The following is a 26,745-nucleotide window of genomic DNA, read 5'->3' as shown; positions in this document are numbered from 1 at the left end:
AAAAAAAACTATAGCCTGAGGACCACATAAAGAACATTGTGTAAAGAGCCTATACTACACTTTTCAATTTCAGAATTGCTTTTAAATACATGGATGGTGAAATGCTAAAGAAATTGTTCACGACCTTTGTTAGACCAAAGTTAAAATATGCAGTGGTTGCAAGGTGCCCATATCTTAAGAAGAACATCAATAAACTGGAAAAGGTGCAAAGACATGCCACTAAGTGGCTCCCAGAACTGAAGGCCAAGAATTTGCAGAGAGATTATAGGCATTAAATAGGCCAAAATTAGAAGATAAAAGAAAAAGAGACAATATGATCACTACGTACAAAATTGTAAGAGGAATCGATAAAATTGATAGGGAAGAACTCCAGAGACCTGGAGCTTCAAGAACAAGAGGCCATAGATTTAAACAAACTAAACAAAACTGCCAAAGAAATATAGGAAAATTTACTTTCGCAAACAGTAGTAAATGGTTGGAACAAATTAGGTGAGGTAGTGGTGGAGGCCAACACTGTCAGTAGTTTCAAAACATTATATGACAGTGCTGGGAAGATGAACACCACAAGTAGCTCTCATCCTGAGACTACACTTTGGTAATTACACATTTCCTTTTCATTTTCTTAAAATCTGTTTCTCCATTTTCAACCTCTGAATTTTATCCTTTACCTGCAATTTGCTTTTAATGAATTTATAGAAGAGACCTGCTTCTGTTACACATTTTCTGCTATTCCTTTCTCAAAATGTCTTTCTGCCTCTTCTTACTGTTGTGTAGTTTCTTGCTTGTTTGTATTGCCAATATGTTTGAGGGTGAGGCCTCTTATATAGATTCAATTTTTTCTTGTGTTCTCTGGCTTTCTCAAAATTTCTGTTGAATCTATCTCGTTTTCTAGTTTTGGATGTTTCAGAATAAATTTTTTTGTGCCTTCATGTATGTCACATAATTTAGCATACACATCTCTTACTTCCTTCCCTAATAACACATCTTTCTTGCCAATCAAATTTATTAAACCTTGCTCAGTTCCAATTTTTTTTCTGACGTGTGCCTCGACTCCCTGTGGATCATTTTGAGGATCAACATCTCCACAGCCAGGGCTGACCAGGCCTCCTGGTTGCTGGTCTGATCAACCAGATTGTTCGATGTGGCTGCTCGTAGCCTACCATACGAGTCTCAGCCTGGTTGATCAGGTATCCTTTGAAGGTGCTCGTCGAGGTGTTTGCAAAATCTGTGTATATTACATCAGCATTTTGCTTGTCTTCCATGGCATCTAAGGCTATGTCATAATGATCTCACAATTGAGACCACTGCTCGTCATCATCATCATCATCATTATTATTATAATAAAAATAATAATACACCGTAATGCGAATTCACTTGCTAATCTAATGCCCAAACACAGTGTATTTGTAGCTTTAATTTGTGTAACTATGGACATTCCACTGAACTGTTTCACATATGTTTTATAACAAATATTATTATTATTATTACTGTATTATTAATTATTATTATTATTATTATTATTATTGTTATAACTGTCCTCTGCAATATGGATTATGTACTGGTTGAATGACTAGAAATGAACACCTAACTTTGCACTGCACAGATCTACGATGTGTCAAGTGCTGATCTTATTTCCCACCTGTTCTGTGGGATGTACTACTGAAAAACCATCACCATCACTCAGAAACACACATGTTGTATATATACAGGATGACTAACCATTATTTGAATTGCCATGGCCAAAAGAAATCAAAATAGATATTTTTATCCCTAGATTTACCAAAAAATTTGAACCATCAGTTCACTATTTTAGCAAATAATAGAACATCAGTATTAAAAGGAACTTTAAGAAATGTTAACAAAATAAGAGGAAAGTGTAATATGAGAATTTAGCAGAAACTTTGTTATAAACAAAATTTAAATTGTATGTGAAGTTTAAGGTTTTGCCAAACAATGTAAAAAGATCCAAAATCATGTGTATACACAAATCCAAAATCTAGAATACAATATTGGTAATGTAACTTAAAAATAAGAGTAAAGGAGCTATGAATTTCATCAAATCTATTTAGTGTCTTCCCCGCTAATTCCTTTCCCCATGGCACTTCTTTAAGGCAGGGCCTTTGCCATCCTTTAGTCCCCACATCTGCAATTTCTAAAGGCATTGCACAATCTTCTTGATATCGGCCTCATTTTGGGTAAACACTAGGTCGAGTGTTACTGGACGAGTCTATGGTTTGCTTCAAGAAGTGCTTATCCAGTGTGTCCACCAGTTTTACTTTCAATGCTTTACCACCCTTGTGGGAGGTCCTCATTTCCCAATATATTTCCGTGAATAAAATCTCAAGTAATAGAAACTTAGCTCAGTTCCCATGCCACTGTGGTTAACTTTTTCCATGACAGGCATATTTTGTTGCATCTGCCTAGATCTTATGGTGTTTGGCTGGAAAGCTTGTGAATGACTAATATAGGGGATATCTTCATGTCCCCCCACTATTGCTATTCTTAGTATGTAATCCTGGTGGCTGGTTTCCTGATACTGTAATTATATTTCAACACAGCTTCATTCAGGATTACCACTCCTTCATCCTCTGCTCACCCTTGTGAGATCCCCGTGGAAAGATCACATCCTCTAACACTCTTCACTACTAATAGAAAATATGATTCAATTACTTTCAATACTAGACCATATGAGTTCCCAATGCTTAGAACATTATAAATAGAATCAATAAGAATGATTCACATTCTCTCATTTCTGTTATTACATTTCTATTATGAAAATGGTGTGCTCTTTCCATAAATACAATAGAAACTCATTACAAATATTTTTAGATAGTAAAAATAGTGCATTGATTGCAGTGAAGCATCCCTTTTCCGGATGGCACTTGTCTCTTCTGTGACCAAATTCCGAAGAACTACCTGGGACACGATCAACTCGAGTGAAGTCTGGCCCAAAGGAGGAACAAAACATGTCTGGGTACGAACCCTGGCCAGGGAGGTTTGACTGGACACCAATCCTTAACCGTTTACCCTTGTTCTTCTAGCAGTAACTGGGAACTGTCTTATAAAACAATTGGTGTCTTGTGCTCTAGGGAAATCCCAACCAAAACTAGTAGGTTAAGGTTTAACATGAGCTATACTGTATCCACTTTTATTATAAAAGAAAAAAGATAGCTTTGAGAAGATATCTGGTAGCAAACAGTCTTTGCTAGCAACATTATGGAAGGGCACCCTGCAGATAGTCAAATTGGTGCACGGTAGCAAGACACTATGTGAACACACATGCTCAAGAAAATGTTCAAGCATGAAAATTCCATACTTTTGAGGTACCTACAATAGTCTTAATGCACAATGAGTATTCATCTGAGATAACAACAGCTTGCTTCTGCAAGATAGCACAAGGTGTGATGTGACTTTCCAAGCAAGTGTCTTCCCTTATCTGGGCCTGGTGTGGACCTGGCCGCCACCTGGTGGCAGAGAGGAAATTCAGCTGATACTCTTATTAGCTGCTTGTCAGAGTTTGGTTCTATTTATTCAGTACTTGTTAAAACATTCCTTGAAGAGATTAAATGTTTTGTGTTCTTTATTTGCCGATTCTTTTCAGATGGTTCACCTCAGTCTGTATAGATCCCCGATCCTCGTGTCTTCCCAGTCTAGAACAAGGGGGCAAGAGGCATTTGCAAAGGCAAACTGCCTGAATAGTGTCCTCATTGGATAGTCTCTCTCGCAAGCACCTGGCATGATCAGTTTGCCCAATACTGTATGTGCCAGCACACAAGCTGAGGAGGCTGTCCTTGGTAGACTGTTTACACTATGAAATTAAAAGTTAATGTATGGATATACACACAGTATATACTTGTGTATAATAGTTTAAGCACCATTAAACTGGTAAGAGTAAAATTAGAGATTACATAATGTAACAAAGATTGATGTGGCGATAAACTTTTGTAGCACAGAAAAATATATATATAATGTGCAGTTTAATGTCTATCAAGTGGTCTGCATTATAGATGGAGCTACAGTAGAAGGCTATCAGAGAGAAAAGAAACACACAGCAGATACCATGTAAAGCACTAGCAAATGCTCACTGACTCCGGCTAACTGATGCACAGCCGGAAAATGCGTGCAGTGTATCTTTAAATTTTTAATAGTGGTTCATTAGTGCTGTAAAAATTGTATTATTATTGGTGCATATTTCTTCAATATACTGTACAGTACAGTATATTTGATTGAAATAACAGTCTTCAAATAACTGCTGCACATGCATAAAACTACAGTTTTCTAAGCTTAAAATAATGCAGGCTACTTTGCAAAGCATTAATTTTTCATAAATGGGCAATTTCAGTCGTACCTGATATGGAAGCAATGAAAGGCTCTAGGATAGAAAAGGAATTAGTGCGATTCAGTGGCTGAGGAAAAGCGCGCTGTCGTTTTAATGGGGGTTGGCCGCCAATCTTCCCGGCACCTATACTTCCTACACCACCACCACCAATACCACCACCACAGGCCCCAAGCAGACCACCAGCATGGCCAAGTTTCAGCAATTTATGTCCTAGACAGGAGAGGATAATGGTAAGTTATTCATTTTAATGTAAAATTCTGTGACATATTGACAATGAAGAAGTGATATCTAACAGTTTTCTGTGGCTCAACATTTTCCAATTCACTACAACATTAAGTGCTAACTAGTGAGAAGCCATAATGCATTTGACATGAAACGATAGCAGAAATTTCAAGCCTTACTAGAAAGGTAACTATAAAATTCATATTTTGTAAAATAGCAGATTTATATTAATTCTCAATAATTATGAATATGACACTAATTATATGCACCTTCATTCCTGAGCTTTTTCAATCCATAGCTTTAGCTGGTTACTCTGCACTATGATGGCTTACTATTCACAGTGTGTATGGGGAATGATCACTTAGTTTACCTTGAAAGAGATTGTAATTGAAAATGAATGAATTATTACTTTAACATAATTTACACCTGAAAAAATGAGGGTTGAGGAGAATGAAACTATACTTTCCAAGTGGCACCTCAAATGCTCCTTTGAGCCATTGTCATGGGTCCAACCAGGTCACTGCTAGCATGGCAGGCTCTGCAGGCTTTGAGCCTCACTGACAACTTTATAAATGGTCTTGACCCGTAATATATAGGCAGAGAACACCGTGGAGAACGTAACTTCTCCAATGAGGTTGTACTAGCTAGCGCTGTCACTTGGTGGTGGTAGGAGAAGAGACCAAATACTAATACTGTACTGCAAAAATTTTCAGAAAAAATAATCTATTGTTCTTGCAATCCTGATGGTCATTTCAAGGGCATGTCAAGTGGTTTGACCTGTTCTTTGGGGTCATAGTGAGTGGTATCTCTTGATGGTGGATTGAGGTATACTTCCCCCACTGTGCCTCACCTCTATACTACAGGATAAGACCATTTAATAAGTTACTTGTCTCAGTTTAGGTAGTGACTTGGGTGGCCCTAGCTTTGGGTAGCAACTGATGAAAAATATATGTATAAACTATTCTGAATTCAAATACCTGTACATCAAAAGAAAATCTTTCCATTATTCTTGGGGACTAGTAAAGCTTCAATGGACTGCTTAAAAATTGTAATTATTAAAATGTTTTAAAATATAATATTTATTACAAAAATCAAGCATTGAATATAATGAAGCACCCTTCCCTGGTGGGCCCTTAGTAGCTGCCCAGAACATGTGTGTTATACCCAAGCCTCCAACACCCAGTCTCACCTATGGCACCCAACACCAATCTAAATATTCACTTTTTTTAAGCCCGAATTGTAAGGCAAGGACACACAAGTCACCAGCTACTAGGCCGCTGCTCTTACACCGGCAGGCAAGCATAAAGTTGTAATGCTTGTGGTTTGAGGCAGGGCTTAGAAAGGTGAAGAAAGCTGCACTTCAACGTTCCCAAAAGAATGGTGTGACTGATACCATGAAAATGAGAGATTGGCACCTGACTGGGAGCTTCAAGGTTGAGGTGGTTCACTAGCAGCAATGATCAGTTACCTTCTTTGCCTCAGGGTTCATTTCTCATTTCTATTTTTCAAGCAGTCACTTGTTTTATTGCCCCTAACCTTTCTGGTGGTTAGGTGGAAATTCTAGTTAGGTAGAATTCTGATCCCAAAGCTCTCCTTAGTCTTGTAAAGAGACCCAGATTCTGGTCCTGGCTCCCAGGGCAGAGTGGAACTCGTGAGGCCTGGCGTGATTCCCAAGGCTTGGTTATACTAACATGTACACCTCAGAGAGCTGCTAAGGGGCCCTACCAGAAGCGGCTTTCAAAACTAACACTGAAGGCATCAAACACTGAATTTCATGCTTATCTCTGGAATTCTCCATGCAAAACTACCCCCATAAAATCTTTATGAATAATTAAAAATCTTAACTTTTGTTCAAGACAACTATGAATCTTTGTAAACAAATTCTGAATCATCACTAAAGGGTATAGCATGTTTCTGTCTACATTTACTTCTACCTAACTACTAAAACTTTTATGTCTCAAACATTTACAGAAAGCCATAGTAGACATAGCATAAAGGAAAAATGTATTTAGACCATGTTGCAATAGGTCTGAAATTATTAAAAACAATTGGCACATACTTTGATATTGGAAGCATATTTCTTTTATGTCACTTTCTAGCAAAACTATTGAAGCATGATCATACTACTGTGTAGTAAAATTGCAAAGATGTCTCACCTTGATGGATTGGCTGGGAGGGTGCCGATCCCCTACGAGTGGACAAATAACGCTGATCTGGTCGCTCTGCACCACCTCTGAGGCCACCCCACAATTCGTCAGGCCGTAGGAGTGGAGCCGAGCCCCGACGACCATGAATGAACATACTTCCCTGTTAATGCAGATTAGTCTAACATTTTGGGGGTAATGAATGCTATTATCAAGCTACGTAAAGCATTTAGTACAGAAAATGTCACAGCAACATGACAAACGAATAACTCGACCCACAAATGAAATGAAAGCGTTGTCACTATCATTTCATTTCATGTTTGCGTTAAAAGCATTTAGTCACATGGCCGGGAGAAGTTAGTAAGTTTTTACTACAGTATTACAACAAGTACAAACACATAATTATCTTGCACTGTAACGGTTACAGATTTGGGAAGTTCTTGTCCAAAAATATATCACTTCACCCAGAAAGGCAGCAGCAAAACTATGAAGAAAATTATGAAAGTGCTTCCAAGAAAGGTATTTTCATATTTATAAAAAAAAAAAAAAAATTGCCCCAGAATTTTCTACAAATTTGTGTTAGAACCTAACTGTTGTTTATAAGCCATTAGAAGATTCATGCAATTACAGAGCCTACTTTTCTAATTTGATACATTTTGATATAAATTATATTTGAAAATCTGCCCTAAATAAAAGTCATGAAATTTCTAGTTTTAATTCTTCATATTGGTTTTCCATTATTGGGGACAGGAAGCCTGTAAGGCTTATTAAGATCTTCATAGGCCAATGACTAACTTTTTCAGGATGCAGCCCATAATAGTTGCCTATCTCAATCATTTGTAAGTTGACCACTTCCCTACCATCACTCTTGCACACATTGTCTCAATTTTGTCTCATTTCGCCTGGATTTTCTCAACGAGATCACATTTTAAAATAATTTAAACAAGTTCTCCACGTCTGCATCACAAATTCTCTTTCTCCATGAAGTTATGATTTACAGTCCCCATGGCACAGTGGTAAGACACTCGCCCAGCGCTTTGTGAGCACTTTGGTTTGTATCCTGGCTGGGAAGGATTGACCGGCACCAAGCCTTAACTTTAGTCTGTTCACCCAGTAGTAAATGGGTACCTGGTTGTTAAAAATGATTTGGCGGGTCGTATTCCGGGAAAAATTAAGATTAAAGACCCGCTCGAAATGCTATGCGTGCTAGTGGCTTTACAAGAATGTAAGAACTTTTGTATGTATGTATATATTATAAATAAATATTAAATAAATTTATTATAAATAAATATTAAATAAAAAATATTTATTTTAGTTTGGATACATGCTTCTTTAGATGGGAATTCCAATCTCAAGACGGCTTCCTCCAAAATGGGTCTCACATATGAGGTGTAGTGTCCCACAAGCCACCTTTACTAGATTCCTAAAATCTACTCTTACGTTTAACTGTCAATTTTTGTGGATGCTAACGATATTTATTCTATCTGTTTCCTTCCAGAAAGACGTGAAAATATTTATTTTTAAATGACAACTTGCAAGAAGCACTTTACACAAACACAGTTGTATCAAATGGATGGGTACTGCAGTGGATATTTTGCTGGAGTTTGATAGTTATGAGTTTAAATACAGCCGTTCAGTGTGCAAGATTTAATAATAATACTGTAATAATAATTCCTTGTGTCGGGGGACTGGAAGCCAGGGTGTATTCATGCATGTTTAGCTTTTATCGAGGTCCGTCCCCTCCCTTTGCCCCCCCCCCCCCCCAGGCCCAATTACTGCCCGTCCAGTTGTTGTTGTTAAAGATTCGCTACCTGGAACAAGAAGTTCCAAGTAGCACGGGCTATGGTGAGCCCATACTGGTGGTGTGTGGAACTCTGTACCACCTCACCACCAAGTTCCCCGCGTGCCCGTCCAGGATGCAACCCCTAAAGCTGACCAACTCTCGAGTACCTACTTACTGCTAGGTGAACAGCGGCATCAAGTGAAAGGAAATGTGCCCAATCATTTCTGTCCCACCTGGGATTCAAACCCAGAATTCTTTATTGTGCATTGAGAATGAACCCAACTGTGTTACTGGGACCCTTTATCCATTTAGCGAATGGATGGTGGTGTGAGTACACAGTTATTTCTGTACGTTGCTCCCTATTTTCTTTTGGGTGCTGCCTTTCTACCTCATGGAATTGGGAATAGGGAAATGATGCCAAATGATGATGTGCAAGGAGTAAAACAATTATGAAGAAACTAACAAACATAATAATGAATAGCATAAGGTTGTGTACATACCTGAGTTTGATTGAGCTTGTATATGCCTGGCTTAACCATTTTTTCTCTATGGTCAACAGCATTTTCATCCTCATAATTGAGACTTCGCCAAGCACGAGTTTTCCAAAACGGTACTTGTCGGTCCCTACTGATTAATGGTTCTCTGGGTGCCTTATTTTCTTTATCCACTTCACTGTTTGAACGCTCAACACGAGCAAACTTACTCCCTTCATATGCTAAACGATCCAGGAACTCACGCTTACTGCTGACACTTGTACTGTCTAGTGAAGCCCGTCGCACTAGCACCTTGCTACCAAGAGCTCTGTAATGAAGACCATCTGAGCAATCAGGATAAAGGAATGTAGCACCTTGATAACTTTGAACAGACTTCCTACTGTGAACACTACACTCCCGAACTGAAGACACAGTATCACCCCTTGTTGATCTGTGCGTTTGTTCAGTAGATTCACAGCACTCGCCACTATTATTGCACCCACCACAACCACCACTATCTTCACAATCATTACCACTGTCCCCAACACTACCCTGTGCAGAGCTACCTACAATTTCTGTTCTTTGTTCAGGCTCTTCAGAGGGTGGGGAATTTTCCTGAGTGTCCAGAGGGGAAGTAGAGTCCTCACTAGGAGTAGGCGACATTGGTAGCAATGTTTGTAAGGGTCGAGAACGTGGATGTTGAGGCCACAGAGGAGGGAGGGACATTCTTCGTGAAAGTCTAGAGGCATGACGTGATCGTCCACTACTCACCCCACCCATTGTTGTGATAGATGGGTCAGGTAGAAGGGCATCAGCAGTCAGAGTGGAATTGGGGTCAATAGTATGAGATGTGAGAGAGGTTAGTGAGAGCCCTCCCATCATCACAGTCTCTACCACCAAAGGTGGACCTCCAACCTCAGGTAAACTTTCCCTCCTAATTACTGTACGGGGAACGAGACGAGGCAGATTCAAGGGCACAGAATGTCTTCGTCCCAGCTGAAGTGACCTCGACACATTTTCTAAGGATCCCAATACAGACTGATGACTATCTCCACTGCTACTAGGTGTGGTACCCCCATCTGCTTCATCTGCATCATCTTCAGGTTCCTCAACAGGCATTTGAGGGGAGTCCATTGGGACGAAAGAGATCTCCGTAGCAGTCTCTTCAGCAGCCTCCCGAACCAGCTGATCTTCCCATAAAGCAAGATTTCTATTCATATGGGTCACCATGGATGTTGAGAGATTTGTCTCTAGCCATCTATCCCAAGCAACAAATAGTGGCGAGACAACAAATTTGATGAAACCTGAAATAAAAAGAAGCAATTAGACACTTCTCATTGAAGATGGCAAATTTATCAGGCACTTCTTAAATTGAGCACATCATATATTTCAAGCTTTTTATTCCAAAGAAAAATAATTGAACATTTTCCTGTTAAGTCTGTGGGGTTAAGAGAGAAGATGCCAATTATTGTTTGTAACCATTACATTCTTTAAAGCAGCAGCACACCAGACATATCAACATTAATTTCTTGCATTAAGAATTTCTTTCAATATCTCATTCTTAACAATTTCTAGTACTGTACATGTCATGAGAGAAATATAAATTTCATTTTTAATTTACAATTTCGTACCCAGTAATACTGTTAGGATTCAGAGTGATGTGTAGTATTTAGTAGTACTCATCTTTATTCCATGTTATTGACTATTTCATTTACACATGTTATCAATTTCTCTTCATTTTCATTTACTTTATTTCAATTTTACCTGGAGTTTATTATCCCATTGCCGTCATTTTCTGTAAAATAAACAAAACCACAAACATGTTTGTTACCTTATTCTGGCCAGCACAAATGCTAGTCGCCAACATTTTCCCTAGAGCAAGATTGTGGCATCACCGTCAAATTGATGATACTTTTCAAGACACTAGTTCTCCCTAGGATGGAATACTGCTGCACACTAACACACCCATTCAAAGCTGAGGGAAATTGCTGACCTGCAGAACATGCAAAGGTCTTTTACTTCCAGAATCCACTCAATAAAACATTAATTATTGTGGATGCTTAAGAAATGTATGTGCTCTAGAGCAGCACAGATATACATAACAATTTACACTTTGAAAATATTAGAGGAACCACTTCCAAACCTGCACACAGAAATAATGCCACATGCAACCAGAAGGTATGGCAGGATGTGTAAAATAGCACCACTGAAAAGCAGAGGTGCAATGGTACATTAGAGAGAACTCTCAACATGAAGTGCCCAAGACTTATCAGCAGTCTTCCTCTGCACATAAGGGGCATCAATGGCCAAAATCTCACAGTATTCAAAAAAGAATTTGATAAACACCTTCAAAGGATGCCTGATCAACCAGGCTGGAATTCATACATCAGGCTGGAAGCAGCTGCATCAAACATCTTGGCTGACCAGACCACCAACCAGGAGGCCTGGCGAGAGGCTGGGCTGGGGGAGCGTTGGTCCCCAGAACCACAACAGGTAGTCAACATTAAGGTAGTTCTAGGCACAATATAATGCAGAATACTTGATCGGTTTCTCCTGCAAGTGTGTGATGATGCTAAAGTGTCTTTGATGCAGCACAACTTATGTCTTAACGTTTTTATTCATATCGAGCATTAAAATGTTTATACAGTTCGTTCAGGATTTGACACTCCGTAAAAAAGTTCAACAGCTTTGCCTAACCAGAAATGTACAAATCCAAGCAACCCACATAACCTACAATGCTCATGCCTAGAAAATGTCAATATAACAGTGCTTTCATTTTCACTGATTGGTTGCATTTTTAAAGAAAAGTTCTCAATTCTATACAAAAATGTGATGTATTAGGCAAAAGGATAGGGTGGTTCAAAAAGCATAACACCTGTGCTCTACGAACTTGTAAACTTGACCACCATATTTTCTTTTCCTATGTAAACTTTGATGTTTCATGAACCTGGCCTTTAATATGTAGAGATCATACACATGAAAAAGTGAATAGCCCAAAATAGGAGCTGCTCTGTATCGGCTAACAGACCTCCTGCAGTTTTATTTATTCTTATATATTGTGCTTTCAAATGCATCTTAAAATAAAAATTCTGTAGAGTTCAGTTAGTCTTACACGAGTAGTTAATAATTAGTCATGAAATCTGGACATATCACATGTATTATATTTTTCATATATTGCGATGATGGAGAATTAAAATTGTGCAATTAAAATGCACATTTATATATTCCAGGTCTTTAGCATTAATGCTAACACAATGCATATAACATATATACTGAAACACTATCCAATAAGGTGAATGTATAAGGAGATTAAGAATTCTCCAGCCAACATCTCAAAAAGGTTTCTCTGTCCAACACGGAGTGTAGTGTTACATATTGTCTACTCTACTACTCTGGGTTACAACCAAGGTACCTGGGTTCAATCACTGGGTGGGACATAACCAGTTGAACACAATTCCTTTCACCCGCTGCCTCTGCTCTCACTTAGAAGTAAAAAGGTAGCTGGGAGTTAAGCAACTGCTATGGGGTTGTATCTCGAGACAGGTCAATAGTTGACCTAGCTGACCCGAGTAGTCAGTAGTTACAGGGAAAAGGGACCTGTATGAGCCTAAAGACAGGTGCCCTGCCCCCGATCATGGTAATCAAAATAGACAAAAATGACGACGCCCTTAGATGCAATACTGAAGACTTTGCATTCTTTAAGAAAATGGAAACTTAACCTAGCCATATTTTCATTAATAAAGCTTGTGTTACTAACCCTGAATGGCTTGTCTGATGCTAACACAAACTCACAGCATCTCTGTTCGAAGCTTACGTTGCAATCCCCTGATCAACCTATAAAGGTTAATAGCTCTCAGATTTTGGACGTAAATGCTCCTCTCATGGTATCCCTGCTTTTTAGTAAACTTGTCTTCCGCCTTTTTCAATATTTTTCCATTCCAGAAGGTTAATATTTTTTTTTTTTGCACAAATTAGTAACCTGGCATACAGTATAAGTATTTTTCATAGGTGAATTAAGAGAGCTCTCTTCTCTGTACTGTATTCCCAAGAGCATAATCAGTTGGTGAGCATAATAACTCACCAACTCTCAAACATTGTCATCATATTCTCATTTCTCACGTTTATTACAGGGAGGAGACCATTCCAGAGAAATAATTTTAACAGTGAAATGAGGTTACAGATTAGACACCCAACACATACATCTAAAAATAAATAAATACTGTAATGGTCCAGGATGAACTGAAACATCACTTCCTTTATTTTCAGACGTGCGAGTTGGGCATCTAATTTTCAACCACGGTGTTTTACCTTATCATATTGTGACTTACTGTTTGCAAGGTTACAGATAATTAAACATAAAAAGACTGTGGTGCAGTGGTAAACTTTCAACAGAATGGTCCTGGGTTCAGTTCATGGGCAGGAAGAGATGTTTGGGCATGTTTCATTGTACCCGATGTCACTGTTCACCTAGCAATAAATATCTGGGAGTTAGGCAACTACTGTGGATTGCATCCTGGAAAAGGTCAGTCATTGGCCAAGGGAGACCTCAAGCCTAACAGCCAAGATAATTGTAAATGACATCATTTACACCATCACACTTGAAAAACAAGTCCTACCGCACTCAAGCAGTCACCGATTCACAATTCGAGCATTTAAAATCAGATAATACACCACAGCAGTTGGCGTTTGTTACACAATGAAGCACTACAACGAGGATTATAAATGGCAGAAACTCGTCTGTTATTAATTGCATTTTTCTTTGGCTATTCTCACACGTTGCCACCTACATGTCCATGCTGAGGGTGGTCCTTTTTCTTTCTAAACCACCTTGTTTCAAGTAATTATTTTAATGGTTTTTGTTATACTGTATTTTATATGGGATATGTTTGGTGGGGGGGGAGGGGGAGTGGAGCTGCTATGTCATCCCCCGCAATGATTGGTGTTTCAATATAAAGTGATCTTCATAAAAGTTGGATTTCTGACTTATAAAAAGGGTAATATTGTTAAAATTGAGAAGAGACGTCCCTGAAAACATTTTTAACCAAGCATTTGTCCGAGGTTATACAATTTGACTTATTTAAATATGTACTGTATTACTGAATTATTATTTTAAATGTGCTGTATAGATTTTCAACATTAAAGAGAATCATGATATTTTCTCAACAAATCATACCTATTTGGATTTTAGCCACTGACGTAACATGGCGATCACACTGTTGTGTGATGGGAAGGTTTAACTGCCGCTCATAATCACCTTGTCGATAAAACTCGTCACATATCTGTAAAGGAGGAGGCTTGTCAGTCAGTGGAAATTTAAAATTCTATTACACCAAACAAGAGAAAATATTAAAAAATTGTTTGGTCTAATAAAATTATATCCAATTCTAAATCTATACAAAACTCTACAATTTCTTCAGATAGAATCATGCATTGTACTGCATTTTACACAAATGGAAATCATTTTACAAACAAAAATTAAAAATATTAAAATGCCAATATTGTGACGTCAAAATAAGAACGCTACCTTGTGTGACCATTTACGAGATATTTCCCACGGTCGGCAGGGATTGCATATATCGGCACACTTCAGGGCAATCTGAAGAGAGAAGTGCCGATGCTCTGGGTCGTGCATATCAAAGCTGCCAGCATCCAAGTATCTCTGCAAATATCCAACAATATTATTAGCCATTATGTAATCTATTGTGTTACTGTATCTATATAGGCCTACTGTGTTATCATAACATTATAGCATATGTTATCTGCTTAGTTTTTAATGCCGCCTATCACATCTGCATAACCAATAAAATAACCTATCATTTTGTCTGTGTACCTATAATGTAGCCTAGCATATCTGTGTTCCCTATCATAATGTTCAGATATTCCTCTTAATGCTTTTACATCACACACACATACCAAATGGAGGCCAAAAATTGTCAGTAGTTTCAAAGCGTTACATGACAGTGCAGGGAAGACGGGACATCACGAGCATAGCTCTCATCCTGTAACTACACTTAATTACTGTACTTTTCCAGGAACCCATGGTCAGTTATGCACATTTATTACCTTTTCATCATCCACTGCCACTCTTACTTGTATACTACAGTATTTACTTTATGCCACTGTTTAATCTTACTTTCTGTGGGAAATATTCTCCCACTTAAGAGCATCAACCCATCCTGTCACGAGACAAAAGAAGAACTGTGGTAGTTCTATTAAGTCTCTGTAATAAAGAGGGGTGTGGACTTTGCACTTAATAAGTATGTCAATTTAATATTACTTATGCAACATTTCAGTTCACAAGAATTAGAGACCACTCCTAAATCACTATTAACCTTCGCAGTGACTGACAGTCGAGAGGGCAGGAGGGAGGAGGGTTGGGTGTTATAGATATGGAGTAGGGATAGCTACCCAATACATCGGTGTCAAGCCACGTAAAGAAAGCAATGACTACTGCAATAGTTGCACAACGGCTGAATAACCTCGTTCCGAGCATCCGTGACATTTCTGTCTCATGACTTAAGTATTCATTCCCCAGTACCTAAAATTTTATCATTTTTGGAGTACAGTATATGGAATATTGAAAGTGAGGTGGTTAGGCTTCAGGGTTAAACCATAATCAAAGCCAGCCAACAAACTACTAGTGTCTGTGTACATATAATGTAGCTACCACAAACTCTACCACAAACAGTGGTAGAGTTTGTGGCTGGCAGTGCCTTTTGTCGCAGGTTCTAGTCACCTAAAAGCTCTAGATTATTTTCTCATTGAATATATCAGTGTAATTTCGCTGGAATCTCTAAACTGTATATTAAAGTCAAACACTGACAAATTCTGGGATTGTTCATTATATAACCAAGGTGTGATTTCAAAATTTAATAAAGAATTTGTCTACAGGAGAGGAGTCATCACCCTGACGAGTGCCCTGGAGGCCGCCATTATCCACGAGGTTGGCCCCGAGCTTTGTGTGTGATTCTCACATCCTCTACGCTACGGATCTTTAAGACAGCTAAGCTGTTTCAAATTTATTAACTCACAATCAAGATAATTTAGTGTTTTAGTAAATAAATAATTAATTTAAATCATTAAATCTAAGTACAGTACTCAATTATAATAAACTACAGTTGCTAGTTCTGATTGAAGCAACAAACTTTAACGGTAATTAAAATTAACACTACATAATCTTAATCTAACCAAATTTAAATTAAATTACCCCCACTGTGGAAGTGTTACAAGAAGTTCAGGATACATTTCAATACTGTCCAGTTGTAGAATACATGAACATGACAGCAACCCCACTCTCTCAACTTGTTCTTTGATAAACTTGATGATTAATTGGTAAAATCTTGGCATGTTACCAACTTTTACTTCAAATTACTTTACCTAAAAAATTCTAACTTTTCCCTCTCAATAATTATGTGAAATAGCAAAGGTTTACTTTTCATTCACTATAATGTACTGTCTACGTTCACATTAACTTAACACACCAGACTCACTTTTATTAATTACTCGCATCTTTTAGTTTCTTTTGTTCTTCACTTGCTCCTGTCTTTGTTTTCTGTGACTCAGAGAAGTAAAGACTTGACATCGGAGAACGAATCTGCCCTTTGTAGAGAGGAAATACGGAAATTTGGGTTCCCAGACTAATTTGTTTTCACCCCTTTATTATGAAGAGTGTAAAGCTATGTATCTATGCCACATACTGGTGGAAGGTGAGGGGGGGTCATCATATTATGCCTAATTAATTAGTGTATTTATAATGTAAATACACTGGGTTGGACCGATCCGCAAAAAGACCCGAGGGAAGACCCTCAGGATCAGACACCGAGCAAAGCAGCGCCACCAATCAACGTACAATACAATCATAGTAACGACAGTAGTCGTGTTGATTCTTAATTGTAATAATTTAAGGGTAATTTAACAGTAGTTAATTGTGGGAGCTCTCACTGTAATAAAATACAATAATTCAAAACCAAGGCGAAACATACCCGAAATCTTGTGAGAAACTCTTGCTGGCGGGTGATATCTGTAGCCAATATGAGAGATCTTATCATATCCTGAAGAGCCGTCACATCTTCGGCTGCCCAAGAATCTAGTAGTCCAGATTCCCACAAGCAGCCCATTGCACACCTCCAATGATGATTTTCAAGAACACTTAGGTTCTAGATAAAAGAATGTTACTAATCAATTTATTATATAATTATAAATAGCATGGGCTGTTTTACATTAAATTAAATATTGCTCATAAATCAATCTACTTTAATATTTATCAACTCTGCTCCAGTCCCAATAAATCTACTGTACTACTGTATAGAAATGCACGATATAAAATTCCGACTTTTGCATTATTTAAACGTTTAAAATTTTAATACAAAAATCTTATTTGTGTGGTTTAATATCAAACAATACCTTGTAGAGTGCAGCCAAATGGTTGTCGGTTTTTATAAGAAATGGTTGATTGACTCCCGGATGGTCAAGGTCGTGACACACCGCAGCGACCAGAGCTGCGAGCATCTCTAGGGGTGTCATATGCTCATGAATCTGTCAAATAAAATACTTGACAATTCCTAAAGCTATATTCCTTTATTTTTTTTTAACAATAAAAAAATGTAAAATAAGAGAATACAGTTCTCCAGTTGTGCCCAATATGCTTTGCATATTAGTTGTCCTTATTCCATATACATTTTCTGTACTGGATCTACTAATTAATCACTATAATGATATTGTGTGCACTTTAATAATAATATTTGTTTTAATTTTAATAGTTTAAAAGTCCTGCTAAGAAGCAGAACTCTTACTGCATAAAAACACAGGGGCAAGGTTGAAACAATAACTAGTCTAATATAACCATCCGTCTTAAAACAATATCATCTTAATTCCTTACAAAAGACATTGATACAGCATTTTGAAATATTATACCAGTGTGTTAAAGGAAGTACCACCCACTGACTGGAAGAAGGGGACCCTTAGTCTCAGAGAAAAGCACACAATGCATTAGAGATGATTTTTAGGAATGTGTCAAACACACATTTTAATGTTTACCTAAATGTACCTAATGTTTACCTAAAAATACCTAAAAGTATGTTTAATATGTTAAACATACACTTAGGTAGTGCGTTAAACACATTAATCATGCACAACTTGCAATAATGTAAATACTCATTAATGAATATAATTACAATACTTCTGCCAAATCCTTTTTTGAAACCTCCACTGGAGCCCTCGAAATACCGGGTATATCCTTACAAAAATCTAAGCATAACATTTAAGAGGCAAAATTCAACATAAGACATTCCATCCTCAACTCGTTAAAGGGATATCAAATATAAAATAATATTCAGTGGATATAACTGTAAAACTATAAACTAACTATAACTATAAAATGCCTCCCAACACCTCAAACCAATTCTATTTGCTGACGACACAACCTTCATTTACTCCAGTCCTGACCCCCTTGCTCTAAATGCCACAGTAAATACTGAGCTAAATAAAGTCCATCTTTGGCTAACTGCCAACAAACTCACCCTTAACATTGACAAAACTTTCTATATTCTGTTTGGCAATAAATCCTCTAATCAAATAAATCTCAAAATAAACAATACCCAAATTTGTAACAAATTAGATGGCAAATTCCTTGGCATTCTCATTGACCACAAGCTGAATTTCCAGGGACACATTCTTAATATATCAAAAAAAGTTTCAAAAACTGTGGGCATTCTTTCTAAGATCAGATATTATGTACCACGCCCTGCCCTGGTGACTCTCTATTACTCCCTTATCTATCCATATCTCAACTATGGTATTTGTGCTTGGGGCTCTACTACCCAAAATCACTTACGTCCTCTAATTACTCAACACAAAGCTGCTATTAGGACAATATCCAACTCTGGCCCCAGACATCACTCGGTACCCCTACTCAAATCCCTGAATATGTTAGACATTAAGTCACTGCACATTCTCTCATGTGTATTATACATATATAAAACGCTAAACTATAATGCCAATCCTGACCTCAAAAGCTTCATAGAAGGTTGTAACAGAACCCATGAGCACTACACCAGAAATAAATACAGTTTTGATATTCCTAGAGTACGACTTAATCAAACTAGAAATGCTCTACAAATCAAGGGGCCCAGAATGTGGAATGACCTTCCCAACCATGTTAAAGACTGTACCTCTCTCAACCAGTTTAAGATAAAAACGAAGCTATACCTAATAAATTCCCTGTAACCTACCTTACCCTTCTATTGTCAACCAATGTCTGTTTTTTTTTAAAGAGCGCTGTTTGTCGACATAATTGTATTTGTGCTGCTTTTTCAGCTATGTTTTCATTTCTTGTTTTCATTCTATTCTTTATGCTCAATTAGTATTAAGCTTGTCATTTAAGTTTTTCATGCCCGAAACGCTTTGCGTAATAGTGGCTTTAGGCATTGTATGTACTAGCTCTACCTATAAGTCAACCAATCTTTGTAAAAATTTCTTGTATGTATGTACGTTACCTAAATAAACATTTATTTATTTATTTATTTATTATTTATAACTGGAATGGCCTTCTATGGGCCAATAGGCCTTGTGTTATTTCCTCTTTTTATTCTTTAAGGAAATATGGAATGGAGAGTGTAAGGTCAGAATGCGTACCACTTTCTCCTGAAGATAGCAATGCATGGCCTGGGTCACATCCGCCGCATGGATAGCATTGTGGTAAGGATTGGAGGCATGATATCCATCTTCTATTAAACCTGAAATAAAAACATTGTATCAGTTATCTCATGTTAATTTGGATACAGTATTTAAATTAAAAGGAAATTTAACTTCTGAATGTTCAACAATTCAATATAATTTTTGCATTGTTGTTCCTGTTATAAACATTTTTAAGATTAATTTCATTCATTGTTTTGGCAGATATTATATTTTAATGTAGTGGAGCCACAATTTACCGTGATGTATCACAATTTAGCAAAACTTTTAATTTGGCAGAAATTATTTACTAACAAACCTAGATTTCATGTCTTTAATTAAAGCTTGCCTTAATTTAAGACAGTTTAATTAGCCAACTCGGCATAGGTATATCCATATTTCATTTACGTATTTTTTTAATTTATTTATTACAATGCTTTTAGTAGTATATATCGGCACAAATTTAAACGTTTTCTGTATTTGTCCTCTTGTAATAAATTTTAAAACAGTTAATACAGGTAATTTCTCTTCGGTGCATGTCACTACCTTTCACAAAGCAACGTCCTACCGGGACGTGTACAGACCAACATAATGGTCCCTATTGTTACCTTATTACAACTCGTAACAAAGTTGTTACATCTTGTTATAAAGCTTTTTACGTGTCAGAAATTTCTTACAACTTGTTCAAACGTTGCAGAAATGTCGTAGTTTTGTTGTGTGTTCGGCAGGTGTATACTAAAGCAGTGTGACCTCTATTATTAAAGTCTCTGCATTAATATATGTACAACAGTAAAAATAAAAAATAAATATGAATACAGGACACAGGTACATGAAGGTTTAAATACTTACTAAAGCATTTCCAGACTGTGACTGTGTCAAAATTAAAATGCTGTATAAGACCATATTTGTGTAGAAGGTAGACGCACAGCACTGATACAGGGCGCCCGCCACACACACTGTCCAGGGCAAAGGCATTGAAGCCCCACACGCCAACTTGTGACAGCACACACTGAAAACCATAAAGCTTCAATATGAAGCCTAGAATAACAAATACAGGGAAAAACAATATAATGGTATTCTTAAAACTCTTCAGGCACATTCACTACTGATTGGACCATGATGGGCTAAAAGTATCTTAACCAGAATTACTTACATACATACATAAATATACACACACATTACATTCTTGTGATTTCATTGTATCCAAAATTATTTGTAATTGCACAAAGTAATTAAAAAATCATATTACAGTATATAAACATTTGCAAAAAGAGATAAGCATACTAGTGTAATGCAATCAACTGGTGTACAGGTACAACCATCAATCAATTGGTGTACAGGTTCCTAAGACTATTGGGCTCTATCATATCTACATTTAAAACTGTGTATGGAGTCAGCCTCCACCACATCATTGCCTAATGCATTCCATCTTTTAACTACTATGACAGTGAAAATGTTCTTTCTAACGTCCCTGTGGCTCATTTGGGTACTCAGTTTCCACCTGTGTCCCCTTGTGCAAGTGCCACCTGTGTTAAACAATGTGCATCTACTGTCTATTCCCCTGGGAATTTTGTATGCAGTTATCACGTCTCCCCAAACTCTTCAATCTTCCAGTGACACGAGGTACAATTCACGTAAGCCTTTCCTTTTAACTCTTACCTCTTTGTTCTAGGACTAGTCTAGTGGCATACCTTTGAACCACCTTCTTTGTTTCACCCTTGACAAGATATGGATCATGCTGGAGCCACATATTCTAAGATCAGTCTGACATATGTGGCATACAAGGTTCCAAATGATTATTTACACAAATTTCTGAAAGCAGTTCAGATGTTAGCCAGATTCCTATATGCCACCAATATGCTTTTTAGGTGGGCTTCAGGAGACAGGTTCAGTGTGATATTAACTAGATCCTTGTCTGTTTATGAAGGACTTTGTCTATTGGGTACCTAGTGTCTGGCATCCTGCTCCCTCCACCTAGCTTCATTACTTTACATTCCTGGAGTTAAACTGTGGAAGCCATTTGTTAGATCATTCCTTCAGTTTGTCCATGTCATCTTGTAGCCTCTTGCTATCTTCCTCTGTCTTAATCCTCCTCATAATTTTTGCATCATCAAATCCTCCTGATGATTTTTGCATCATCAGCAAACATTAAAAGGAATGAGTTATTCTGTTCTGGAAGATCGTTTACATATATCAAATAGGATAGCTCCAAGGACTGACCCCTATGGGACTCCACTTGGAGACCTCACCCCCTCAATGAGACTCCCTATATTCTGCTGCTTGGGTACTCCCTTACCCACTGGAGTACCTTCCCTGTTACTCCTGCCTGCATCTCCAACTTATGCATTAGTGACTTATGGGGTACTGTGTCAAAGGATTTCTGGCAATCCAAAAACATCTAGGTTCCTCTTGAAGATGTCCACGATTGTTCCAGCAATCATGTCTATGCACCCTTTTCTCAGAGCTCTGTTACCGATGGTATTTTCATTAGGAATTTTCACATTTCCTCCTAGTTTCCCTTTCGGTATGACAGCCTTGTGTATTCTGGTCCTTTCCTTGAGTAAGCAATCCCTACTTCTACCAGATACACTAACATCAATATACTGTTATTACACATTCCCATGGGGGCTTCGAAGGTTTGTCTGAATCATTTAAAGTGAATGCCAAGTCAAGTCTTGCTGGTTCATCCTTGCGGGTCCCCTGTCCTAAAACGTTTCTTGTTGCCACGTTCAATAGTTTAACTTGTGTTTCTGCATCAGCAGTGGTCATTTGTTCTCCCAGTCTATCTTTCCAGGGTTGAAGTTTCTCATGATAAGCAGACAAGATCTATTTCTACAGGCAACAGAGGCTGCCCTTTCAATTACAGTATAGTAGTAACTGCTATGTTGGTTCTTTCATCCCTGGGTTTACTGTCATTTAGTGAAGGGTTATACATCACCACTACTACTATTCTTGGTCCTCCCATGTTATACCTGCTTGATGGTGTTCTGCGAGTTGCAGGCGATGAGTCACAATAACATGGCTGAAGAATGTTGACCAGATCACACACTAGAACGTGAAGGGACGACGACGTTTCGGTCCGTCCTGGACCATTGTCTTGAGAATGCGAGTTGTTGTTCTCCAAGCCCAGCCCTTGGCCAGGCTCTACTTGTGAGAGCGTAGTCCAACAGCTGTTGCTTGGAGCAACCTGCAGGCCCACATATCAACCACAGCACGGTTGGTCCAGCACTTCAAGAGAAAACTAGATAGTTTTCTTCAAGAAGGTACCCAGTTATGGCAAGTTCAAGTTCAAGTATGTTTATTGAGATAAGCAATAAATACATCTCAAAGGGATAGAGTAGCTTAGGCTATTTCTACCCCCCTATGGCAATATTTCTTATACTCGCTGGGAGGATGTTGAACAACCTTGAACCTCTGATGTTTATACAGTGTTGTCCGATTGTGCTTATGGCACCCCTGCTCTTCACTTGTTTTATTATGTATTTTCTTCCGTATCATTCACTCCAGTATGTTGTTATTTTACTGTGTAGATTTGGGTCATGGCCCTCTAGTATTCTCCACCTGTATATTTGATATCTCCTGTCTCCTTTCTAGTGAGTACATTTAGAGAGCTTTGAGACGATCCCAATATTTTAGTTATGGTGCCTGTTATGTCGTCTCTGAATCCTGGAACATACCTGGAGATGGTTCTAGGAGTTCTTCTACTCCGAGCCCGGCCTGAGGCCAGGCTATGCCCAACCAATTGGACTATGTGATCGAACGCTGGCTTGCAAGAAGCGAGGCTGTCGCTGTACCAACCAGTGCTAGTGGATGAACCACTTTAACACATGCAACACTTATATATTTGTTTTTCAACGGTAATAAGAATAAAACAAGTTATACTCACTTGAGTGGGTCCGTGATAGAGGTCGTCCAGAAGGGCCCGATGAGGCTGCTCCAGGAGTCGCGTGGGGGGCTTGCGTCGCCGACGTCTGTGGAGCGTCATGAACCTGCTGTAGGAGGAGGAGCCCCTCACTACACTCCTCAAGAGGCGCTCCTCGGCCTCTCCCACACTCATGTCGCCGCTGGAGGAGCTCGGGCCTCCACTGACGCACACGCTGTTGCTGGTGGCGGTGCCCCAGGCATCGGAGGTCCCTGGCACTCCCACGCTGGGCGTCAGCGAGGTCTCCACCGTGGTGCTTACCTTCACGTCACCTGCAACACGTGCGACAATTAATTATCTCTCACAGGTAATTGATTAGTGATCTCACCTGCTTCAATTTACCAATCATCACACGTATGTGAGGGCCAGAGCTGATGTGGACGAATCATGTTACTATAATTGATATTGACCAGACCACACACTAAAAGGTGAAGGGACGACGACGTTTCGGTCCGTCCTGGACCATTCTCAAGTCCATTCTCACAATCTACTTGACAATGGTCCAGGACGGACCGAAACGTCGTCGTCCCTTCACCTTCTATAATGTGTGGTCTGGTCAACATACTTCAGCCACGGTATTGTGACTCATCGCCTGCATATAATTGATAGTATCCAATACATACACTAAAATGGGTAATACAAAAATGCTGTAATGTTAAAACGCCTAGTTTGTACTATTATAAAGAACATTAATAAAACTGCAATAACCAAACCAGTAACTACCTGTCCTCACCTAGGCTTATTACAAGCAATCTTAGGCGCAATGTACGATTGATTACCTCTGTACAAACCTAAAGTATAATTAGGTAAGTGTAGTTACAGGAACTAGAGAAGCTCGTGGTGTCCCGTCTTCCCAGTACTCTTTGTCGTATGACGCTTGAAGCTACTGACGGTTTTGGCCTCCAATACTGTCACTTTACTTGTTCCAACCGTCTATCATTCTATTTACAAAAAAAAAATACTTTTTCGGCACCTTTGTTTCCTTAGCTTGAATGTGTATCCTTATTCTTGAGGTTACTGATTTCAGGAATTCAGATTGTCAATTTGGTAGATTCAGGTCATTATTTACGCGAGGATCATATCACCTTTTTCTACTATCGTCTAGTTTTGGCATATTTAACACTTGTAGCTTCTCTTCATAACTACTACTGTTCTGGGTTCCGGAAGCCCTTTTCTAGCGTGCCTTTGCACCTTTTCCAGTTTACTGATGTGCTGCTTGAAATATGACCACCACACAACTGTTGTATATTCCAATTTTGGTCTCAAAAAAAGTCTTTGCAAGATGCAAAGACATCTTTGCATCTTTCAACTGGAAGATGCTCAAATACTAAAGAACAGTTTCTATAGTGTTTCATCAACCATATAATTAAAAGGGATTCTGAAGTTGGTAAGCGCAACATATTCTCCTCGCACAATATATGTACGTACGTGTACACACACCACACACATCAAGAGAATATCAGCGGCGTATGCGAGGCTGGCTAACATCAGGATCGCCTTCAGGAACCTGTGTAAGGAATCATTCAGAACCTTGTATACCACATATGTAAGACCAATCCTGGAGTATGCGGCCCCAGCATGGAGCCCGTACCTTGCCAAGCACAAGATACGCTCGTGAACACCACCACAGAACACGGGGGGACACCAGCTCCCCCAGAACACCACCACAGAACACAGGGGTAGAGAACACAGAGCCACAAGAACGGAAACCACTATCAACAACCTCAGCAGGCAGCGCTACACGTGGGGGGACCCCTCCACAAGGTCATAGTTAAAAATAGAAAAATTCTACAATTTTTAAAAATGTATAAAAATTTAGTTAATTAAGGTTTCAGTCACACCGCTTTCCTGAGACAATTATTGGAACCTCTGGCGGCGTCACGGGTGTACGGGGGGGGGGGGGTCTGAGCGAGTGCATGGGGGGGGGTGTAATTATCTAAGTGTAGTTACAGGATGAGAGCTACGCTTGTGGTGTCCCGTCTTCCCAGCACTCTGTGTCATATAATGCTTATATGACAACTAGGTGTGTTCACCTAGTTGTGTTCAGTTAGTTGTGCTTGTGGGGGTTGAGCTCTGCTCTTTCGGCCCGCCTCTCAACTATCAATCAACTGTTACTAAATTTTTTTCCCACACCACACACCCCAGGAAGCAGCCCGTGACAGTTGACTAACTCCCAGGTACCTATTTACTGCTAGGTAACAGGGGCATAAGGGTGAAAAACTCTGCCCATTGTTTCTCGCCGGCGCCCGGAATCGAACCCGACGCGACAGGCTCACGCGTCCAGTGTGCTGTCCGCTCAGCCACCAGCCCCTGTGCGTGTGTGGTCAACTGCAGGTACTGCAGGAGGATGACGCTATGAGTCAGGAATGTGGTTTGAGTAATATTATGAAACTGCATTACAATTAAACTTATTATTTTAACCTAGAGGCATCAGTATTCATGCGGCCGCCCTAGACTACATGAAGGGTTACAAAGTGCGTCTACGTGATGCCATAGTCCCCCAGATCACAGCATGGTTAGTCATGCAAGGCCATATATGCCTTCACTTGCCTCCACTACCCAGCGTGAGGGCATGACGGCTGAGTGGACAGCGCTCGGCGTTCCTAGTCCTAAGGGTTACGGGTTTGATCCGCGGCGGAAACAAATGGGCACAGTTTTTTTCACTACTGATGCCCCTGTTCACTTAAGATCATGCCCTAATTCCAGCTCACCTGTAGCCTAAGGAAAAGTATATGTTTAACTCTCAGAATGATCGGTAATACGTTTATTGCTTGTGATGTGTATCAATGTATGTATTAACGCGATGTGCTGAACAGGGTGAAAATAGCTTGAGCTACCTCATCCCTTGGTGTGTATTTTACCTCAATAAACTTACTTCAATTTCAATTCAACCTGTAGCCTAATCCTAGCAACGACTGCGTCGCAGGCTGGCGGACGGTTTGTTCTGGCCGTACACACAGGTCTCAGCCCTAAACAACTGATAACGTGTCACACTGGGCGTACAGGCATGTGAAAGTTGGTAGTCTGATAGCGGGCTGAATCTTTGTCTTTCTCTATCAAAACCTGCATGTCTGGGGCAACATTGTCTTAACAGAGATGTGGGTAACCATTCAACACATCCTTGTTGCATACTAATTGAACTACTACGTCGGTGTCATAATATATTTGGAATACGCACAAAAGGTGTTCGA

At 39.0% G+C, this 26,745-nt stretch overlaps 1 protein-coding gene across 19 annotated transcripts in view; it reads right to left on the bottom strand.

The window, feature by feature from the left end:
* LOC123746522 (uncharacterized) overlaps window positions 1-26,745 on the bottom strand; it is a 200,480-nt gene that overhangs the window by 7,664 nt on the left and 166,071 nt on the right. For 6 of the 19 annotated variants that reach the window (XM_069321733.1, XM_069321731.1, XM_069321736.1 and 3 more), the window contains exons 3-11: window positions 23,519-23,826; window positions 20,482-20,641; window positions 19,594-19,694; window positions 17,365-17,496; window positions 16,944-17,117; window positions 14,486-14,620; window positions 14,135-14,240; window positions 8,989-10,265; window positions 6,718-6,868 (exon numbers count right to left, since the gene is read on the bottom strand). In XM_069321733.1, coding sequence (XP_069177834.1) covers window positions 6,718-6,868; window positions 8,989-10,265; window positions 14,135-14,240; window positions 14,486-14,620; window positions 16,944-17,117; window positions 17,365-17,496; window positions 19,594-19,694; window positions 20,482-20,641; window positions 23,519-23,826 — 2,544 coding nt within the window. Of the gene's footprint in view, window positions 1-4,348; window positions 4,550-4,830; window positions 4,932-6,717; window positions 6,869-8,988; window positions 10,266-14,134; window positions 14,241-14,485; window positions 14,621-16,943; window positions 17,118-17,364; window positions 17,497-19,593; window positions 19,695-20,481; window positions 20,642-23,518; window positions 23,827-24,345; window positions 25,251-26,745 lie in introns of those variants that run through there. The other 13 variants (XM_069321729.1, XM_069321728.1, XM_045728079.2 and 10 more) reach the window with 8 other exon arrangements.

Source organism: Procambarus clarkii, chromosome 10 (assembly GCF_040958095.1).
Source record: "Procambarus clarkii isolate CNS0578487 chromosome 10, FALCON_Pclarkii_2.0, whole genome shotgun sequence".
NCBI lineage: Eukaryota > Metazoa > Arthropoda > Malacostraca > Decapoda > Cambaridae > Procambarus > Procambarus clarkii.
This window is presented reverse-complemented; position numbering and strand designations above follow the sequence as displayed.